At 38.9% G+C, this 21,256-nt stretch overlaps 1 protein-coding gene across 1 annotated transcript in view; it reads right to left on the reverse strand.

Moving 5' to 3' along the window:
- The window catches only part of LOC141789178 (E3 ubiquitin-protein ligase rnf213-alpha-like), a 40,715-nt gene that overhangs the window by 5,661 nt on the left and 13,798 nt on the right, over positions 1-21,256 (reverse strand). The window contains exons 21-55 of the mRNA XM_074668513.1: positions 19,040-19,199; positions 18,747-18,964; positions 18,507-18,644; positions 18,026-18,181; positions 16,614-17,877; positions 16,275-16,459; positions 15,995-16,150; positions 12,247-15,825; positions 11,449-11,579; positions 11,136-11,231; positions 10,905-11,026; positions 10,564-10,677; positions 10,395-10,462; positions 8,693-8,843; positions 8,438-8,573; positions 8,119-8,304; positions 7,670-7,788; positions 7,374-7,534; positions 7,012-7,215; positions 6,685-6,872; positions 6,074-6,194; positions 5,762-5,862; positions 5,475-5,654; positions 4,886-5,031; positions 4,642-4,744; positions 4,322-4,436; positions 3,370-3,577; positions 3,100-3,290; positions 2,841-2,963; positions 2,377-2,487; positions 1,799-2,035; positions 1,106-1,193; positions 725-759; positions 482-585; positions 149-302 (exon numbers count right to left, since the gene is read on the reverse strand). Of these exons, the coding sequence (XP_074524614.1) occupies positions 149-302; positions 482-585; positions 725-759; positions 1,106-1,193; positions 1,799-2,035; positions 2,377-2,487; positions 2,841-2,963; positions 3,100-3,290; positions 3,370-3,577; positions 4,322-4,436; positions 4,642-4,744; positions 4,886-5,031; positions 5,475-5,654; positions 5,762-5,862; positions 6,074-6,194; positions 6,685-6,872; positions 7,012-7,215; positions 7,374-7,534; positions 7,670-7,788; positions 8,119-8,304; positions 8,438-8,573; positions 8,693-8,843; positions 10,395-10,462; positions 10,564-10,677; positions 10,905-11,026; positions 11,136-11,231; positions 11,449-11,579; positions 12,247-15,825; positions 15,995-16,150; positions 16,275-16,459; positions 16,614-17,877; positions 18,026-18,181; positions 18,507-18,644; positions 18,747-18,964; positions 19,040-19,199 (9,549 nt within the window). The remainder of the gene's footprint in view (positions 1-148; positions 303-481; positions 586-724; positions 760-1,105; positions 1,194-1,798; positions 2,036-2,376; positions 2,488-2,840; positions 2,964-3,099; positions 3,291-3,369; positions 3,578-4,321; positions 4,437-4,641; positions 4,745-4,885; positions 5,032-5,474; positions 5,655-5,761; positions 5,863-6,073; positions 6,195-6,684; positions 6,873-7,011; positions 7,216-7,373; positions 7,535-7,669; positions 7,789-8,118; positions 8,305-8,437; positions 8,574-8,692; positions 8,844-10,394; positions 10,463-10,563; positions 10,678-10,904; positions 11,027-11,135; positions 11,232-11,448; positions 11,580-12,246; positions 15,826-15,994; positions 16,151-16,274; positions 16,460-16,613; positions 17,878-18,025; positions 18,182-18,506; positions 18,645-18,746; positions 18,965-19,039; positions 19,200-21,256) is intronic.

Below are 21,256 nucleotides of genomic sequence, written 5' to 3' on the forward strand. Positions count from 1 at the left end.
AAACAATGATCTGTACTGAATTTTACCAGTGTCAGCTAAATTCAAGAGTGTTACCTACACCAGCTCAGTCGGTGCCACCACACACTAACAGTGGATGTACATACTTGAGAGGAAATATTTCAAAAATTTAAAAATTTCATCTGCTCACCTGAGGTTTCTCTGAGGCTCCCAGGAGCATGGCCAAATGAGTAACCAGCCTGACAAGAGTGAAGGGAGCCAGAGACATGTTCTTGGTGTCCAGGGCTTTGGGGTCGTTTCTCCGCTCAGGATCCCCCAGGATGTGGCCACGCATTGTTTGGTCTCTGATCATCAGACAGTCAATCATAAGTTTGGGATTTGTTTAAATTCTGTGTGCATGATTATCACACACATAGTTTTGAAAGGCATTACTAAATACTGTGGAAATTAACACTTTGGCTTAACTATTACATTAAAGCTCATTTCAGTTCATGGTTGCAGCTTGATAAATGATGGAACTTACTGCTGCAGCTGAATTGGTCTGAATCCAGGAAGAGCTGCATGATTTTCTCCCCCAACCTCAAGGCCACAGTCTGGACATGTGCCCTTTTGCATGGGCAGGCCACACTACAGTGAAACACAACAGAAATCATTACAGTTACCTCAGATTGTGCATTTATCCTTCTATCTATTATCAATACATGGTGTGTCATATTGGTGTAAAAAATGAATGACTTGGACTTGATAAGATACAAAAATTGCTCACCTCATCAACAAAGCATGGATGATTATTTGGACACACTAAAAAAAAAAAAGAAAAGAAAAGAGACTTCAATCACCTGAACTGCTGTGTTAAATACTTGATTTTCATTGGTCAAAACCTCATCAAGGTGTTGCAAATGGGGTCCATGGAAAACAATGCAAGTTACCATATATTATGCTTTACTTTAAAAATAGTCATAGATTCTACATGCATACTCTATGATCTAACAAATATGTAAATTAAAAACCAAGAGCAAAATATTTTATCCCAAATTTAATCCTCATTTTACACAAAATAAAATCTACCTAAAATAATGAGGTAATAAAGACACAAAAATCACATTTTATTGCAGTGACTGATACACAACAATTTTATAATACTTACCATACCAAGTGAGAGCCCCATAGACTTGCTGTATGGCTGTCTGGGCAACAGCCAACATGTCATCAGGCATTGTGGGTATAAATGCCGTCTGTCAGGTAAAAAAAAAAAATGCATGTTAGAATGAAATTAACATGAAACTTCTTAGTTACCTTCAAAACTGTTTATAAATCGACTAACGACTGAAATATCTCACAGAACACCCTCAAACTTTTAGCTTTGACTCCACTCTCCACCTTCTAGCTTAAACTTCAGCAGATTATAGTCGACCATTGCTCCTGCTGATCACTTTGAACTAACACTTTTGTTCTATGTTATTGTAGTAACACTGTGTTTATATGTCTATTCGTCTCTGTAGTTAACATTTGTATGGTTGTAAATGAGAAATGGCTCTCAAAAATTTTTGGCGAGTAAAATAGAGGTCAAGTAAATAAACAAAATTCATATATACTGAATTTAGATTCAAAAAACGTTTTCTGTTCAACATCTGAAATTATATTTCTTTTGCCTCTGTTGAGGCAGAGTTATAAGTCTGTCCTTAAAACTAACAAAAAACATACACACTATGTAACATGAAGCTCTGTTTTGAAATTTTTTTTTAACACTCCAAACAAATTATGAGGAAAAGCTTAAACATGAGAAAAAAATAGAGCTTTTGATTAACTTAAAGCAGAAACTAGATAAAACTTGGTTTACCTGCATATTTTCAGGAGACAGACCAAGCTGCTTGAGTGGCATCATCAGGGGTTGGGTCCCGGTGAGCAGCACTGACGCCATGTGAACAGTCAGCTCAACAACAGCGAGGTCTGTGCGACCGGGGTTCAAAGCCAGGGCTCCCAATCTGTTGTGAACCAAGGCCGAGGCAAACTGTCTCACCTCCCTCTGATGCAGATATCTTGAGCCCTGGATGAGCTCTTCAAATCTTTCACATTGCTGCAGAAATGAATGAAGGACAATATAAAGTGGCAATAAGCACAGTTTTAAATATATTACTATGAAGCAACTTGAGTTTAACATATCTGCTGAATGTTTCTTTTCTCAAAGTTTTTTATTTTGCTTTTCAAAAAAGCTGTCCAAACAGATTTTTTTTCCAGTCTATCTAAGATTATCCACATTTTATTCTTTTGCCCGAATTCCTGTGGTATAAGTTTCTTACATGTTTAGAATAAAACATTAATGATGACTACATTTTGATAAAGCTTTGATTTGAATAATAGATACAACAGTAAGATGCTTTTGGTTGTAGGGTTTTCTAAAGACTTTTCTCATCATACCTCAGGGGTTGGGTGGAGACCTGTATTTGCAGACCTGTACAGAGTTATAACCTCACGGAAAAGTGCCAGGAGGATGAACAGTGTTCGATTCCTTGGTGGCGCAGTGCATCTCTAAATCAGTGGAAATAAACAAAAATTAAAAACTAAGAAGCTAACATTCAAACTGGAGGAGGAACTGGTCATATTGTGAACAACAGCAAGACAACAGAGGCGTGCAGTAAAGGGAAAGACTGACAGGTATGTTGGGTATTACCTCTGTTCTGACGGAATGAAACCAGGTGATATTCATTTGATTACCATAAAAAAAACAGTATTTGGGTAAACTACTCAAAAGAACTGCAGGTTGAAAAACAATAAACATTTTTTTCATGTAAAAAAAAAACATAAAACAAAACAGTTAGTTACATGAAAGAAAGTTCATAGGTAATTACTTGTAGCAGTTAAAAGTTTGAAGTTTCAAATACCTCACAGACTTCTTCTATTTGCTCCACATCACCATCCACTGCTGCTTTTGCAACTGCATCCCTCACCACTTTGTATTCCTCCCCATACACAAGATACTGATCCATCTGTCCCCCATCTTCATTCTGTTCACACCAGGAAGGAAGTTACAAAAACAACATGTATCAAACAATACACCACACCAAAGGGCTTCAGGACTAAATGTGATAAAGAACTATTTTTGTAAGTTGTAGATGTTTTTTGATAAATTCTTTGATGCACCTGTTGATGTATCTCTGCAGGGAAAAGCCAGCTGAACTCTTGTTGTTTCACCAGTGTCTGAACAAACTCCACACCCTGACATTCACTGAGCTTGCGGATCAGGTAAACTCGGTACCAATCATTCCCACCCTCCTCACAGAGCTTGATCACCATGTTCATGAAATCTCCTGCTCCATCCACAGATTCATTGTCTGCAACAGTACAGTGTAGTTAAATATGCTTCAATCTTTGCAAGCTTCAACTGTCAAAAATAGAGATGTTAAACCTTACCCAACACATTGCCACTGATGAGCTGTGCAGCCAAGCTGAGGCACAGACGCAATCTTGCAATATTCTGCAGATACTGAACGGAAACTTTTTCTGGCACAGGTGTGACATCAGATAAAAAGTGATGCAAAAACTGTGTTTCATCTTTGTTAAATGGTATCAGCTCTCCAGTGTTGTTGCCTTCTTGAGGCATTTTCTCCCACATGGAGTCCTGCAAAGACAGTGTCAAAGAAGCATTGATTGACAGTTAATTGAACTGAGCTCCTCAACAATGAGCAAAACAGTCGAACTTTCAGTACAACTTTCAGAGTACAGATTCCGTGTTTGCTTCTCTACACCTTGATAGTCCTACTTGGATATTGCGGGATAGTGATAATCAAATGTTTGCTATCAAGCTAACACTGGACCTCTAATGAAAAAATCTGCTACAAGATAAAGTTTAGTCTAGCTTTGCATAAATGTTGTGCACAGTTTTCTCATATTTTCTGTACCTAAGCATAAATACAAGGCTCAAGTAAGCCATAAACAATCACATCTTAAGCTTAACTCCTTAACCTGCTGTTAGGACATATAACCTGCTAAAGACATGAAGAACCAGGCAAAGATGGACTCTGTCTCTGTTTACATGGTTGTTTTGAAACTGCTGCAGCCTGCTCTGATTCAGAAAGTTCATTCATTATGGAACTACCACACATTTATGTAGTGTAACATAAATATTTAATCTTAATCATCCCAAACAATAGTTTCTTCTTAGCTTACCTTTTGTTGGATCAGTTTTCAATCCAATACAGGCTCATGTAAAATGACAGAGAAGCTGCCTACATCTGGAGTTGTTCTTAATTCTACTCAAATGTTTGACTTCATAAAAATCTTTTTTCACTTCTGTATTGGTAAATGTCTATGAAATTTAAATTAATCACAACAAATTTCAGTAATTCTTTGAAAGATGTTTTACCTCCAAGCAGTTGATGTACAGGGCGTAAAGCTCTGCTTTATCTTCCTCATCCACAAATCTGCTGTCTTCAACAGATGTCAAATGCTGCTGCAAATACTCCTCAACATCTTTAAAGCTGAAACATATTTTAGCTTATTATACTCAAAGTACGGAATATCAGCTCAGAACAAGTTTGCAGCATTATGAAGATTTGCACGAGTTTAATTAGGCATGAATTTCTCACAACCTAATGCTTTAAAAAAACTTCCATGCTGTTCTTGACTGAGCTGCACCCGGAGGACAGATTCTTATGACCACAGTGTCATCATCACTACACCTACCTGAATTTTAGCAGCAGCTTGAGGATCACAGATCGCACAACTGGGTTTTTGTCAGGGGACTCATCAAAAGGGGACAAATCTTTAGTTTGAATCTGGCTGTTTTCTGGATTAAAAAGAAGAGCTAATGTTAATAACATACAAGGACTTTTAATCTTGTCTAAGAACCAACTAATATAAATTGGTGCCTTTATTCTCCAATATTAGTCATACTTCTTTTTTTATGCAACTTTACAGTCGAGGTTACCTGTCTCAATCGTGAGATAGGACAACAGGTTATTGATGACGCCTCTGTTTGGGGGAACATTGTCCTTGAAGCACACCGTTGAAAGCAAATCGATGAAGAAACCATTGCAACGCCGCCTGAAATCAGCATTTCTCTTGACAGACCTCCTGCACAAAAATCCAAAGCAATGAAGAAATTTAAAATGTTAAGCAACTGAATTAAATCAGAGTTTAAGTTTTCTAGTTCAACTATGCTTAGCTCCATAAAATGAACCCTCTGGTACTTTTCTATATTTCTTTGAACCAGACTTCTAATTGATATTATTTACTGAAACCATGTTACCAGAGCCACCAAGACGTGTTTGTATGGACTGCAGAAAAGCCAAGTGCACCTCTTACTCAAACTGCACGCAAAAACTTTTAAATTACAATTCTTTGTGAGAAGAGTTAACTCATAAACACAAGCAAAACATGTCATGATATAAAGCCTTGAAAAATAAAAGTTTAATCCTATGATCTTTCTGGCCTCTTTTCCATTCCTGATCTTATGAGGAATAAATTATACCTTAAGTTTTTACAGATGTGAAATGTTAAACTTGTCGGAAATGTACCTGATGTCCTCAGAGACATGTGGCTGAAAGTTATCTGATAACTCCTGTCTGCAGGTGGGGCAGGAAGCCTGTCCTGCTTCAAGACTTTGCCTGGCACATGTCAAGCAAAGGATGTGATGGCATGGCAGCTCTACAGGGTCCTGAGGCTCTCTCACACACACCCTACACTCAGGTCCAAACCTTGAAGATAAAACCAATGAAAAGATTCAACGTAGATTTGCAAAAACATTCTTTACAACTTCTTTAAAATTAAGTGGAACTGAACTGTCAAATTAACAAGCACTTACTTGAAAATCTGGTTACTTGCTGCCTGCTTGGAGGACTTGAGCACTTCAATTACAGCTTTAAATGCACTCACTGACTTAACATCTGCATTGTGCTCCAAAACCTAAGACATCGGTCAAAATCAACGTGTTTTAGTTGCACTTTAGTTGGTTGTAGTTTGCTTTAAATACAACACAAGGTGACAACCAACAGAAGGAAAACGAACATTGGACACAAATAGTAGATGGTTCAGAGAAGCCTCTGCATTTGATATGTTAGCTGTCCTCCTTGTCCATTTTTTTCATAGCACTAATCAGTCATTATATTTTACTCACTCTGCTCAAAATTTGGATGCGATTCTGGACCAGATTCCTGAGCTGATCCTCGGCATTAGGGAATCCCAGCAGCATGTGTTCCACAAACAGCGACATAATGTGAATACGCTTCCAGCCATTGCTATGAAACATATGAAGATCATTATTATTGTTATTGATCACCCATGCACACACAGGTTAGTCTTCGTGTAAGTAAGGATATTTCATTACTTTTTTTGGTGGAAATAGTGCACACAAAACGACAGTTTGAGTGATAACCCCCACATGAGATTTGCAATTTGAAATGGCTTAAAGAGTTTGAAAAGACTGATACTTAATTTCACGAAAGCCTTTGATAAAACAACCATCAGAAGTAAGCTTAAATGCATTCTTCTCATTTGAGAGATGACTGAAACCCTTCTGTATGAACACTTGGGACAAGTGATTATAACCTGCACCCTCTTTCCTGCATGTCAGTCCCCAGTCCCTCCGACAATTGTTTGACAAATAAAAAACAATCAATAAGTGTTTCTTTATCTGCTTGTAAGATAAGTTTCCAAACAAAAAGAAAAGTGCAGATTCATGCTATTTTCTTGAATATTAAATCATATTCCCACCCATAGACATCTTACCTGACATTTTGCAGTATTTCTTTGCATCTTTCTCCATACTGTCTAGCGTGATGTTGAGAGCAAATCATCTCCAAAGAGGCTTGTAGTCTCTTTACCTGCCTTAGCCAATCCTGGCAGAGAGCATCAGCCTCAAGTTTAGGAGACTCCAGACATTCAACACATGCCTGGGCAGCATGCACATCCAGAACCTAGAGGAACAGAAAAACAGTTTGGCAGTGATTTGGTATTTTGATCAACTTAAGGTTTATAAAGTTGTCAGTGGGTTAACATTATTCTTGCAGAAAGCAAACAGTCAAAAAAGTTGCTGTAGTTAAGGAATGTGTTTACCATCTCTGGACAGTTTCTTGTGTGCTGGTTTCTTTTTAATGGAGTCACAACATCAGGCTGAAGAGCTAACATGTGTGACAAGTTCTGAAGACGGCTTTGGAAGAAATGGTAGGCAATGTGCACAAGAGGAAGAGAAAGCTCATCTTCATCTCTTTTTTGTCTCCTGACTTCATCAACACAGCTGGTCAGAGCCTGACACATTAGCTGAGAAGAAACCCAGGCAGATAAAAAACGCTTTACTTGCTGAGTATACGAAAAACGTGAGTTATGCTGTAGATCAGTAGATAAATCATTTCAAGAAAATTGCTTTGAGACAGCAAAATGACATAAATGCAGTCAATAAACGTTTTATTTGACCTTACCTGTAACTCTTCATCAGATGCCACTTTGAAAGTCATGGAAACAAAGTCCTGCAGGTACCGTTGGAAGATTTCTTTCTCCATTGTTTTGGTGACATTCTCATTTATGTACCTTCCGAGTGGAGTGTTCAGGTACAGCTCTTTCATCTGACCCAGAGAAAGTTCTACAAAGTAAAGTAGAGAAATCCGCTTGTGTAAGGATTCAATCACAACAAGACATGTGTCAAGGATACCATATGAATGTACAGAAAAACCCACTTTAGGAGGCATTTAAATGAGTGACTTGGTTTAATATTTACTTTCATGTCTGGATGTTTGCATCACCAGCCCATCCAGGAAGTCTTTGATCCACCAACTGAAGGGCAAACAGCAGCGCATGGTGCTGCCGTGTGTGGAATGGCTCTGAACTATAAGGACACTGGAACCGCATGAAAGTCAAAATGAGAAGATGAATAAAATAATTTTGAATAACAAAATAATCACATTAATGATTTTCTAGGCTGTTATATTTAATTGACTGCATTTTCCTCAACTCAAACAACCATGAAAAATGAGGATTTGTTTTTTTTTCTAAAGTCTCTGTTCAAAATCTTTAGAGATGTAAGAAACACACTCAAAACAAAAAAGAAAGCATCAATAGTATATCATTACAATCACTTTTAGCATGAAGACCCAAAATATGAACAAATGCCAAAAAAGGGGTTTTTGTTTCTGAGATCTTACGTTACCCTGATTAACAGTTACTCACTTGCTTTCAACCCTCACATATGGTACAAGGAGCATCTCTTTGCTCCCAAAAATCTCAAGCCATAGGTTTTTGATCTCATCACATCCGTTCAGAAGAAGTTCCAAATTGCAATCTCTGTCGATGACTGAGATCAAGTTAGCAAGCAGTGGAGTGACAACTGTTTGTATTTTCCTCCATAGTGTGTGTCTGTGGGAAAAGTCACAAAGCTTTATTCCTTTTTTTTTCAATAAGGAAAGGTTGGAATATTATTTTTTTACAACATGCCAAAGAAAAACATAACCCAGGCTGTTGCATAAAAAAATGTCAAGAAATGACCTACAGGAATGTTCCACCCTCTTGAAGAGCACTGACATTAGAAGCCTCTCTTAGAACCCAGTTCTTTGGACTAGGAATGTCGGCCTCGTAGTCCTCTAACAGTGAGTGGATACGCCTCCTCATAATGTTTGCGAACAAACCTTCAAAACAAAAGTCATGACTTTTTAACTCTCTTTAGATTAGATAATATTTCATGGCTCATAGAGTACATGTGTATAATGTTGGGATGATACAAAAAAAAGTGTCTAAATATTCAAACCTTGAGTCTGACATTCATCCAGAAGCGTGAGCAGAATCTCCACTCGTTTTGTGCTGAGCTCTGCACTGTCTGCTGCATCTCTTAGCATGCTCACTGCACTCTGTACACAGCTCCTCAACAGATTTGTTACATCAAACAAATCTTCCGACACCTGCAAAAATGCAAATAACTTTCATTAAATTACATAAAATAAAAAGCAGGTAAGCATGTACACAAAAAAGGAAAACTGTCCTTTGAGTAAATCCTTAAACAGTGTTCAAAGTATGTTGGTGAAAACCTCTCAGGCTAGTATTTAAGTACTCTGACGGTAATTTTTAGTTATTCAATGAATAACCGAATGTAGAAATGGATGGTACATGAAAGACATAAAATTCGGAGTCCAAATGACCGTATGTTTTTAATATTTATAAAAATGATCAATGCTTCTTTTAAAGCTTGGGTATATATTTTTTAAACAAATGTGGAATAAAGTCAGATCCCTAAAGTCATCCCTGAAACAATTAATCATCCACCTAACCGGGTGTGGGTCGTGGGGGCAGCAATGTCATCGGCAAAAACCAGTGGCCCCTGTCCCCAGCCAGCTCCCAGCCAGATACTGAGACGTTGCCAGGCCAGCTGATAGATATAATCTCTCCATTAAGTCCCAGGTCTACTGCGGGGTCTCCTCCCAGCTGGGCATGTCAGAAACACCTACCAAGGGGACACCTGGGAGACCACCTCACTAGATGCCCAAACCATCTCATCTGGCTCCTCTCAATAAGAAGAAGCAGCAGCTCTACTCCAAGCCCCTCCCAGATGTCTGAGTTTTCTACCCTAACTCTAAGGCTGAGCCCATACACCCTTTCAGCACATTTCAGCCGCTTGTATTCGCGATCTTGTCCTTTCGGACACAGTTTGTGACCATAAGTGACTGTTAGAACATCAGTTAACCAGCAAATTGACAGCCATGCCTTCTGGCTCATCTCTCTCTTCACCACAACGAACCAATATTGCATCCGCATCACTGCTGACAGCACCCCAATCCGTCTGTCATTCTCTTGTTTCGTCTTATCCTGACTCATGAACAAGACCCCAAGATAGTTAAACTCCTACACTTAAGGCAAAGACTCCCCAAAGACCTGGAGTGGGACAATTAATCATATAACAACTAAGTGATTGTTAAAAACGTGCTTGAACACTGATAAATATATATATTTTTTGGTTGTCTATCAAGTGGAATTAACAACATGTGGTCTCATACATTTAGCTATAAAAGGAGGTATTTTTATTGCAAAGCAAGTTTCAATGTGACTCAAAACCACTGGCCAAAGGTGATGTGTCCAGTAGAGAAACTCAAATGAAGGCTGTGCGCTAGGTCTCTGCAAGCTCTTTTAGGGAGGAGCAATACAAACTGTCACCAAAAAACAACACAGACGACGTGAATTTTAAGAACTTCACACACATTTGATGTTGCTGGCACAGTAGTATAACTGCAGATCAACATTATCACAGCCAGGGGACTAGGAGTACAAATAATTATTTCAAATGTTATAAAAGGGTTTTAGATACTTTAAAAATAGCTGCAGCTGCCTGAGTTGAGTAAACACAGGAAACAAGTCCAATCTCTGACTGGCCCTCTAATTATTAGCTAAAAAAGACAAAATATCAAAACATTTTTATTAATACCAAACTTTTAAAGAAAAAGAAAGTCAATTACACTTACAGCGGTTTCATCATTCGGTTCATCATTCATCATTTGTGGCACACCAGCATAGTCTTGTGTTTCCATTGCTTGAAGAGACAGAAAATTAAAGGTTATTCTATCTATTTAGCTAGTATCTAATATGTTTAAAAAAAATCACATTTACATTCTTGGGGAAAAAAATAATTACCTTTAGCTGGATCTCCAAAAATCTCACTCATGCAAAGTTTTTTCAGAGAATAAACATCAGCCATAAACTCATTTGATCGTCTGAGATCATCAATGTGCACAGACCTCCAAGGACCTGAAGAAAGCCAGATGAATAAAGACATATTGAGTCTTAATTTTGCTCTAAAATTTGGTGTGGTTATATTCCTACATGATGTATTGCACTGTGTCCTTTATTTTATAAGTGAAAGGTGCCATACAAATAGTTGTCAATTACTATGACTGCTGTTGTTCAATGATAGTGTTTTGTTGCAGAATGCAGAATACTTGGCATGAAAACTAGTATGCCAGAGTAAGACTTACCTCCTTGGAACCCGACAAATGAGGTCCCACCCTCAATCCGAGGGAGTTTGGTAACGAAGTACACAAGTGGCTTTGCATTGTCGGCTGTGGCACACTTGTTTATTTCATTGATGCATGCATACCTTTGAATTCCAAAATCAGAGAAAGAGGAGTGCAAAAGTGTCAGAACTTGCATTTATGTTGAAGAAAAAGATTTTAGAAAATATTGTAATGATCAGTGCTCAAACTCACTTGGCTGAGGAAAACACATTCTTCTTGCGAGCGTCTTCCTCATAGTCTGTCTGGATAATCAGCACTGTGTCTCCAGGTGTTAAGCCAAGGCATTCCCTAAAATCACAGAAATTTACACGTAAATGAAAAGAGTAGTTTGTTTACAGTTATATTAGCCCTTATTTTGCCTATAGTAGTGTTATCTGTAACACAAAAGTAATGACAGAATTTTCAAAAACCTGAGCTCAAAGATGTGAGTAAGGGACATTTTTTCATTAGACTGGAATAAACACCTCATAAGATGGAACGTGGTTATCCTAACCTAGTCACACACCTGATTTTCTTGAGGAAAGAGTACTCGGTGTCAAACTGCTGCAGTGATAGCAGATGGATGTTGTCAAGCTTTATCTTTTCTTGTAGTTTTTGTGTGTCTGCTGCAGTCAGAAGCCTGGAAAATGTTGTGACCTTTAAAACAAAGCAAAAGAACAAATTACAAAATGTTGAGCAGCGTATTTAACGTTTATTATCCTCTGGCACTATTGAAAGAACCCTTCCAAATTACTGATGAATTGTTATATGCTTCAATTTTTAATGCTTTTCTGCACTTAGAGGACTTAAGATTTGAATGCAACAGTTTTTTTTACATTCTCTTTTTTTCCTATTACCAATCCCCCCTAAAACTGGTAGGACTTTACACAAAACTTAAAATGATTTAATATGCACTATTACATATAAAACTGCTGCAAGGAACTTTTGTTTTTGTCAATTCTAGTGCCCCGATGTAGACAAAGATATATACTCTCTATATATCTCATAGCTTTGCTAATCTTGTTCTATTTTCACACAATAAAATCTCATATTGCGTTATTCACAAAAAAAACTATATCAGACATTAGAAATTTATTCTTCTGAATATGTAAAAAAAGTGGTTTCTTCAACGTGCTATCAATTATCTAGTCTGACAACTACCTAACTGCCTACTTACTACCTACAACGTAACAGAACTTCCAAGCTTTAAAATTTTCACTAGATAACCATTCCTCTGATTATATTGTTCACTTTTCCAGCTCATCAAGAGGCATCAGTGGGGTTTGTCTCAAAATGTATATCACAGCATTGTTAAATAAATTACCTCAGTGAAGAAGAAGTGGGACTCTTCCACTTGTTTTTTGTGACAGACAATGTAGTCTCCCAAAGAACTGTGCATCTCTTCTTTGACATATTCTTTCATCAGTTGTTCTCTCTCCTCATCAGGCAGCTTGGATTTTTCCAGACGAATGACTGAGTCTGGAGTGGCACAGTTGAGCAGAATAGCTTTGGCTTTGTCCAGAGTAGTCTGAGCATCTGTTTCAGCTCCGTCATTCTTTGTCACTTGAAGTACCACTGAAGAACATGTGTCTGAGTGATACCCAATGAAGACCTCACTTGGAATGTATTGCTTCATCACGTTGTGTTGAGTACTGGGTGACACAAAATCATCAACCCAGCTTTGTAACTGTTTGACAATGTCCTTCTCCTCATCTCTGAGAACAGCATTGATGTCGAGGTAGTGTTTCTCCAACCTGTTGATCAGTGGGATTGGGAACTGCTCATACACCACCTCTTTTTCTTCAATGACAATGAGCCTGAAGTTTCTGTGAACTCTGCATTTCACCCGATGTGTTCCTAATCCAAGATCCACATACTTTTGACCTCCCAGGGTCACGTAGTATTGGTTGAGAGCATCGTACAGACTTTCGTACAGATTCTGAAGGTTTAGAAGCACAACTGTCTGTCCAGTCTCCATGCAAACCTTGACACGATTGATGTTCCTGCAAATCTGTGTGTACTCCTGATCCTTTGGGAAACTGGAGCCAAAGATGATCTCTGGATGGATTTGGCGTGTGAAGAATATCTGCTCCAGAATCCGCAGACCTGAATAGTTTTTTGTGAGGATCAAGAGGTAACGACTTTCATCAGTTTGGCAATCTGGGGAAATGATTTGATTTATCAAATCACCAGTGGAGATGGACACACTGGCTAAGTCTTCTCTCAGTTTTTTGCGGAAAATGTCCATCACATTCACATTATCTTTTCCACTGAAGTTTCTCTGGATTGCTCCTGTGATTTCTTCTGGTGTTGGTTTCTCATTACTGACTTTAGTGATGGAAAGTATCATCTTAATGAGGCTGTAGAAGTCTCGAAGACCAAAAAAGCCATTCCCCTCTTGGCAAATGGTCATGTATGCTTTTGCAAAAGGCTCAAAGAGGTGGTCAATCTTTTCCAGAAATGGTTTTTCAGATGCACATATCCCTTTGGCACTTTTGATGAGCTCTTTCTGGTTCGGATCCCCACGGGATACAAATATTCCACGATTCATCTTCGCAGGGTCCAGTGCCCAGTTGGAAATTCCAATGAACCCAACCCTTTTGTGAGGTTGTGGCTCATCATCTACACAACCCTCTTCAAGTAATGGGTGAAGTGTTTTCAGTGGCATCTTTGAGGAATCTTCAGCCAATCCAATCTCATCAAGAACGACTACTGAGATGTATTCATCTAAGTTTTTGTTTTCCTGGAAGCGGGCACACTGTTTGAATGTGTTGATGATCCCCTCAGGAGTTGAATGAGGGCTGCACTGGAAAGACACCAGATGGATCTGCTTCAGCCTCTTGTAAAGTTCAGAATGTGAGGCTGAGCCTTGCATTGCATCGGCAACAAGGGTTTTGGAAAGTGATTTAGAGCTTCCAGGTTTCCCAACAATAAACAAGGGAATTCTGAGCTCAATGCAGATTACCATCATGAAGAAATTTTCCTTCAAAGCCTCATTTCGGGCTATTGTCTTGCCCATGGGTACACCATTGAGAAGGAGGTCCTGCATGAGCTGAATTTCTTGAAGTACTCTCTTAGTGTTGTAGCCACGAGGTAGCAACCGGCTGATGATCTTCAGATATGGCTCTTTTTTCTCCAAACAGGCTTGATAACACACTCCAGTGGCCATCAAGAGTGACCATATCACTCTGTCATCAGCAGGCAAAAAACGTGTTTTGCTTTGTTCCCTTTGATTTTGCTTTTGAAGAAATGCTTTGAGTTCTTCTGCAAATGTTTGGTGATTTTTATAAAACCACACAAACACCTGCATGCAACGTTCAACATCTCTCAAACTGACAAAGCTGCATTCATCCTTCCTCTCCCTCATGAACTTCTGTGATGATGACAACACCTTAGCTATAGTTGGAACATAGCTCTTCTCAACCAGGTTAGCTTGTGTCTGTCTTTGTACTATTTGTTCAATGTACATTGCCTCTGTTAAGTCACTGAGCTGCCCAAAGTCCCAAACAAGAGGAATCATGCTGGCGGGTAACGCATGAACCCGATACACAAGCTGGCGGAGAGGTATGAAGCCAAGTTTGTCCTCGGTCTCCTCAGCCCTGACCCTGTAGCCCAGTCCTGATTCCTCCAGCCTTTCAATCATTTTGTCTGTGTGCTTCCTGTAGGGGTTGCATGCAGCAACAATCTTTAGTCCTGTTTGAGAGTCAAGTGGCTGTCCTTCCACAGTGTCATCACAAATGATCTCTTTGATGGTACTGATGGCTTCTGTGGTGTTTGCCTCATCAAAGAAAAGAACTGTGTCAAGGTCATGATTCTCTTTATTGGCCTTTGCAAGTGTTTCTGCTTCTCTCACTTTCTCATGGATCATCTCTGATGTAGTCCCTCCATGAACCTTGACCAGTTTCATATTCTCTGCTTGTGCTGCACACTTTCTCAGTTCACACATGAACTTCACCAGCCTTGTCTTGCCACATCCTGTCTCACCAATTACAATGACTGGAATGCCACACCTAAATCTCATATGGATTGCCATCATTTTAAGAATATTATCTGTGGTAAGTTCATATGTTTCATCAGGGTCTGTAGGCCACTGGATCCCGAGCACACTGCACAACTGCTCAATCTTGTCGGCTCTTGAAAGCTGGTCGAAGTCCCTATTAAAGGGTACCCTCTGAAGCCGTAATCCAGTGTACAGCTCCTGCGTCATGACATTTTTCTTGATCACTTCTCTTGTCAATGGGTGTATGGCATCCACCCCATTCTGGCTGTTGAGCTCCAGGTGAAATCCAATGAAAGTCATGGACATGTGGTCATCATTAAAAAAGATGTATGGATGCGGCTCGGACTCCCACCTTTTTCTAATGAGAAATGGAGCTAAATCTTGCTCTTGAAGGCCACTAATGTCAATTTGTGACCTGCCGGGGCTCTGGTCTGTGATGCATAGTGATGGGGTTGCAAAGTCTTTGGACATCAAGATCATGAATTCAACCACAAAATTTTTGAACCCTCGAAGGGTGTCTCCAACGAACTCAGACTTGCAAAAAACAGAATTTTCACAGTCTTGCAACTGAAGATTAAGAAACCAGACAAAGTTGCGTAATTCTGCCCAAGACGGATCTACAATGCCACAGTAGATCAACAGAATCTGAACACACTCAGCATGAGTCCCTTCAACGCCATGGTAAATGAAGTTGTCAAGATTGTTTTTGTTGTGAAAACGTGTGAGGTACTGAAACGGTCTCTGATACACTTCACTCCTGAAACATTTGTCATCCATGAGGGGAATGTCACTCATCTCGTCGGGGTTGTTCTCTCTCCTCATCGCCAAAGCCATAACCTCTTTTGGTGAACGACAAAGCACTTTGGGGAATATGTCAGAGAATGGAAAGTTTTCCTTTCGCACCTAAAAATGGAAAAAAGAAAACATACAGTATATATCGTTATACTTTATAACTCAAATGATTGAAGAATATGGAATGCAAAACACTTCATCATCAGTCGTTGTAGTCTTTAGAACTGTGGAGTGTGATCTCAAAAATTGTCAAATGCATACACAATGAAATCTGACTTACAGAGTTTGATGCATTTCTGGGCAGAAGATTTGTGGATTCCAGTAACTCTACAATGTACAAATGTTTGTGGCTGCATCGCCACATCTGTCCATCTGAATCCATCAGGTACCGTAAGAAGAATAGCTTGAAGAGAAATTCATTCAAGCCTTTTTGTACCTGGAATCATAAATTTTATAAGCAAAATGCATGTGGCTTTAAAATGTATGATTTTTGATAAATGTCAAGGTAATCACAAAGTCAAAAATCTATATAAATAACCATAATTGTAATGTGAACTTACCGAGGAGGTGATATCAAAGTGAAACACCTTGAGATCGTTTTGTTTTGGTGTGTCATACAAAGACTCAAGGATCTTGTGCTCATTGACCTCCCGCTCAGTTACTCGGATACACTTCTTGAGTGCAGTTCCTTCTTCAGAACTTTCCTCCAGCTTTTCACACAGTCTTTGGACATACAGTGACTTGCCTAAAACAAAAAATAACCATAAAGTTTGTGCAGCATGATGGTATTGATTAAAACCATGTAGAATATGCCTCTGCAAAAGACACAAAAAAAAAGTTGTTCTGATACTGCATGAGTTAAAACGTTTTTGGAAAGCAAAGGTTACTGTAAGACTCACCCACTCCTGCACGCTGAGATGCAACAATGCCAACTGAATGGTTGCCTTTAAACAAGGCACTCTTTTGGTCTGAGGGCACAGTGAAATGTCTGGACAAGTACTTTTGGATCCTTTCCAATGACTCCTGTGGCACAAAGTCTCTTTTAAACTGGCTGAAAGCAGTCGGAATGTAAGTGTGCTCCTTCTCTGAGCTGCAAAAGATCACTAGTCTGGGATCACGTTTAAAGATGGAATGCAGTTTCTGGAAGCATTTCTCCATGGCACAGCTTACATCATAAGTTAATTGGTCTGCCCACAGCATTGTGTAAATCTTCTGCCCAATGTCACCTGGTGTGAGACATCTCCTGAGGAATAGCTCAACTTGCTCAGAAGATGTTGCTGGGGTACACAACAGAACCTCATCATAACTTGGCAGTGGCTCATACTCGTTAGTCATGTACAAGCAGATACTTGAAGTCAGTACATCATCATGAGGGCAAACGATGAGATTTGGTTGGTTCATATAAAGGCCTCTTGGGAGACTTCTCCTGAGAGACATGTCTTTTGTCTCTGAAAGTAGCTGTTGCTCCAAATCAATCTCATCCAGGTCTTCTGTGGCAGTCATCATTTTCAGTAGACTTCCAAAACTTCTTATGTCCAAAAGGTCGTGGAAAAATATTTCCTCATTCTCCATGTAGCCATTCCACAACTCTTCCAGTTCTTTCAAACCAGCAGTTTGGACTGTACCATGACTGACACTGACTGAAGAAACATGACTGTCATTAGAATTGGGGTGATGGAAATGGCTTTTAAAGGGAATAGCTTCATTCACCCTTTTGCCAGGCTCAAACTGGTCATGAAACTTTTTCCATGTTTCCCAGACATCTGATGTTGTGCAGTTTGGTTTGATGAAAGACAGCATCATCAAAGCTTTGTCCTCTAATTCTACGTTCACTTTTGTCTGAGTCACAGCACTACACAGGTAGAATAACTGTTCCGCTGTGAAAAAGTTTAGGTAGTAGTAGTCAGATCTCTGTTTGTCCATAAAGTTTTGCCAGTCATCGAGAAACAACTCCATCTTCTGGGACAGTTCAGCAAGTTGTTCGACCAGATTCCCACATACTTGGATGTGATGCAGTGTCTTGCAAAACTGGATTTCCATAGTGATACATGGATCACTCTGAGCTTTGCAAAACGTTTTTGCCTCCCAACACTTGAAAAGTGGGTTTCCTGCTGTGTAAAGGTCAACAAACACTCTGGCGAGTCTTTGGACATTGTCAAACACCTGCACAAGAAACAGTTAATGTCAGTTCACATCCAGTGTTAGCAAACAAAAGGCAAACTTTCACATAAACATTCAGTTAATTTCGAGGAAAAAGGTCTGGCTCAACAACAACTAAATACAGTTTAAATGATCACTTGGTATACAACACCTCAGCAAAGCGATCCACTTCACTCTGATTTTGTTCCCCTCTTCCAGACATGAGCATAAGCTTGTTCTGCAACTCTTTCAGGTCCTCATAGGTGCATGTCATATTTTTCTCATGTTCACCTTCAATTTGCAGAATCAGGGCATTCTCTAAAGTGAGCTGTAAAGAGAAGCATCAACATGTTTAAGGAGGACCAAGACAAGCCCATTGAATAAAGTTAATTTTGCAGTAGTAGTGTTACAAATTCTGCTTTTCTGGTATTCATCTGAGCAGTGAGTGTTCATCACATTCAAATATTCTCAGATGCATCTCAAGGTAATACAATACTCTGCCCTGACCAAGTTGAATAGCTTCAGAATTTGAGGTGTATGGTGCATAATTCTTTCTATTTCTGACTAAGTTAAGACTGTCATGTTGCTGCAAGAACCCAACTTTATAAAACTTTTAAATTTAGGCTTTCACTTTAGGTATCTAATAAGTATACCCTTTTCTCATTTTGGGCTTTGATGATGTACACTCCCCTCTCATTGACGGCTGCTGCTAATGAGAGTGATGAAAATTCAACAGATCCGTGGCTTTCCCTAACAGTCTTCAACCATTCCAGTTGGCGTGCTGTATCCCGCTGAAAAAATAAGAGGTTTTTTTTATCCTCTGAAAATAACCAGTGGTATAAATAAAGCTTTTATAATCAGTTATTTATTGAAATGCTGGTGGAGTGACTCACCAACTTCCTTGGTATTTCTTTGTCATTTTCAAGTGCCTTCCATAACTTTGAGAGAGACTTTCTGAAGGCATCAAAATCAGAATCCGGCCTCAGCCCATACAACATGGACGAGTAACCAAGAACAGCATCATGAAAACATGCCACTCGGTCCACCTCCATGTCGTTTTCTCCAGCATAAATGGATGCAAGGTCAACAAAAACTTTCAGCTCGTTTATATCTGCAAAACAAATGTCTCTTAATAACTAAAAATTCTTTTTTTTAGTGCTGTGGAAATAAAAAACATCGACTGTACCTTCGAGCTCTTTTTGGACCCACTTGACAAAGAGTGGGCTCTGACCAAGCCTCTGAAGACATTCCTTGCGGTCCTTTGTAATGTCACTGAGCATCTCTTTTGCCTTTACAAAGTTGTCATCGATGCAGTTCAGGCTGTTTTTCTTGAAGCCTTCTTGATTCTGAAAATAAATGTAAAAATCATGGGCTTTTTAACCCAGCATTCAAGTTCAGATGACCATTTAAGGTTATGTTTCTACTAGGGCTGTCATTTTAATGCGTTAATTAGATTAATTAATTACACCGCAACGCGTTATAAAAATTAAAGCAGATTAATCTGGATCCCAAACCCGCGGGTCGTTCAAAGACGCACTTATTTTCAAATGTCTGGCATTTACAAACAGTTTGTCATACTTGGAAAAAGTGGTGTTCTCGTCAGATTTTCAAATTTCCGACAGTCCCTGAATGTATCACATGTGACGTCAGCAACATGCTTTAAACCGGGGGTGGGGTGATTTTTGGGGGACTGTTGTCCACATCCTGTTAATTCACACGTCCTTTTTGAAAATCTGCAGAAAATCAACCGTTTGCTCTAGCTCAATTGTGTAAAAAACAGATAATTCTACACTCTTTGCTGCATTACACAAGCCCCGAAACATCGATATTTGTCCTGTATTTAAATCGAAAGAATTCTTTGAAAATTTGCTTCCATCTTCCTGGTGTCATGTTTCAGCTTAGGGCTGCTCTGCACCAATGAGCAACAGTTTGTGTGTTTAGAGCATGTAAAACTGAAAATACTTCACTTTTCTTTGATCCAAGACTTGAATTGAGTGTTTTGCACATAGTTCCTCACATTTTTTAGCCTTGTCCTGACCTCCTAGTTGTCCTGACCTCATAGAAGTAGAAAAGTTCATATTGCAGTGAAAATTGAGTCCACATCGAATAAAAATGTGACAGAAGCAAAAACCGTCCTAAAAATCAAATCAGCTCATCTAAGGTGCAGGACTGTGTAGATTTTGTAAAGACAGAACCATAAAACTTTTTTCATGTGTTCGTAATGCTTCAGGGTACCTAAAATGTGTTGTAAATATTCCCACCTTATTTTAAAATGTTTTTTAATGTCTTTTAATGTAATTTTCATGTCCTGGAATACAAATTCTTTATTTTGGGACCTTAAGCAGGTATGTGATTAAAATGCGATTAATTTGAATAATTAATTACAAATCATGTAATCAATTAGATTATTTTTTTTAATCACCTGACAGCACTAGTTTCTACCTTTTAAAAATGTGATGAAAACAGGAAGAAAACTTCCATCTATACTGTCTTCCACTCTAGGCAAATGTTGCATGTTTTTTACAATTGTCATCTAACGATTGGATCCATGGTTTTCATCGATGCTATTTGTGACATGAAAGCACAAGGATCCATGTTTTCTTCTTAGATAATGTGTATGTAATGTTGAAATTCTTCTTTTTAGTGATGGCAATGTTTTTTAACATGTCAAGAATCACATACACCAACTAGAAAAGCAATTTCTGAAGAAATTGCGCTGTGAATGCAGAATGCTGAAGCAGCTTGCGCTGAACTGCTAATGCAGAATGCTGAACATGGATGACTGAAGATATGTCTGAAAATTGCTAAATGAAGTCTTAAATAACTCATGCTGAAATGCTACAGCAGAAGCTAAACATGAATGACTGAAGATGTGTCTGAAAATGGTTGAATGAAGTCATGCAAGGCTTGCACTGAAATGCTAATGCAGAGCGCTGAACATGAATGACTGAAGATTTGTCTTAAAATGGTTGAATGAAGTCTTGAAAAGCTTGTGCTCAACTGCTGATGTAGAATGCTGAACATGAATGACTGAGGATATGTCTGAAAATTGTTTTAAGAAGTCCTGTAAAAGCTTGCGCTCAACTGCTAATGCAGAATGCTGAATTAGCCTGCCATGAACTCTTGGATGAAAGGAAATGAATGGTCGAATAAATGGAATGGATGAAAGAATTTAAAGTTGAAATGGTTGCGTCTATTCAAAAATTAAAGGAATAAATCAAATTTTAAAGAACATTGATGGAAATAATGACCTGACTGAGGGTAAATGTAAGTCGGCTTTCTTAAACCCTGTTAAAATGTAATCCTGTGTGTCCTGTGTGTGAGTTTTTTAACCATGTAAGCCTGTAGGCTGAGGCCCATCTGAAGCCAGATGTTGCCATGGTGATCATTGTTCACCAACTGC

This window comes from Halichoeres trimaculatus, unplaced genomic scaffold (assembly GCF_033239565.1).
Source record: "Halichoeres trimaculatus isolate MK-OKI-2021-1 unplaced genomic scaffold, fHalTri1.1 fHalTri1_scaffold_4, whole genome shotgun sequence".
NCBI lineage: Eukaryota > Metazoa > Chordata > Actinopteri > Labriformes > Labridae > Halichoeres > Halichoeres trimaculatus.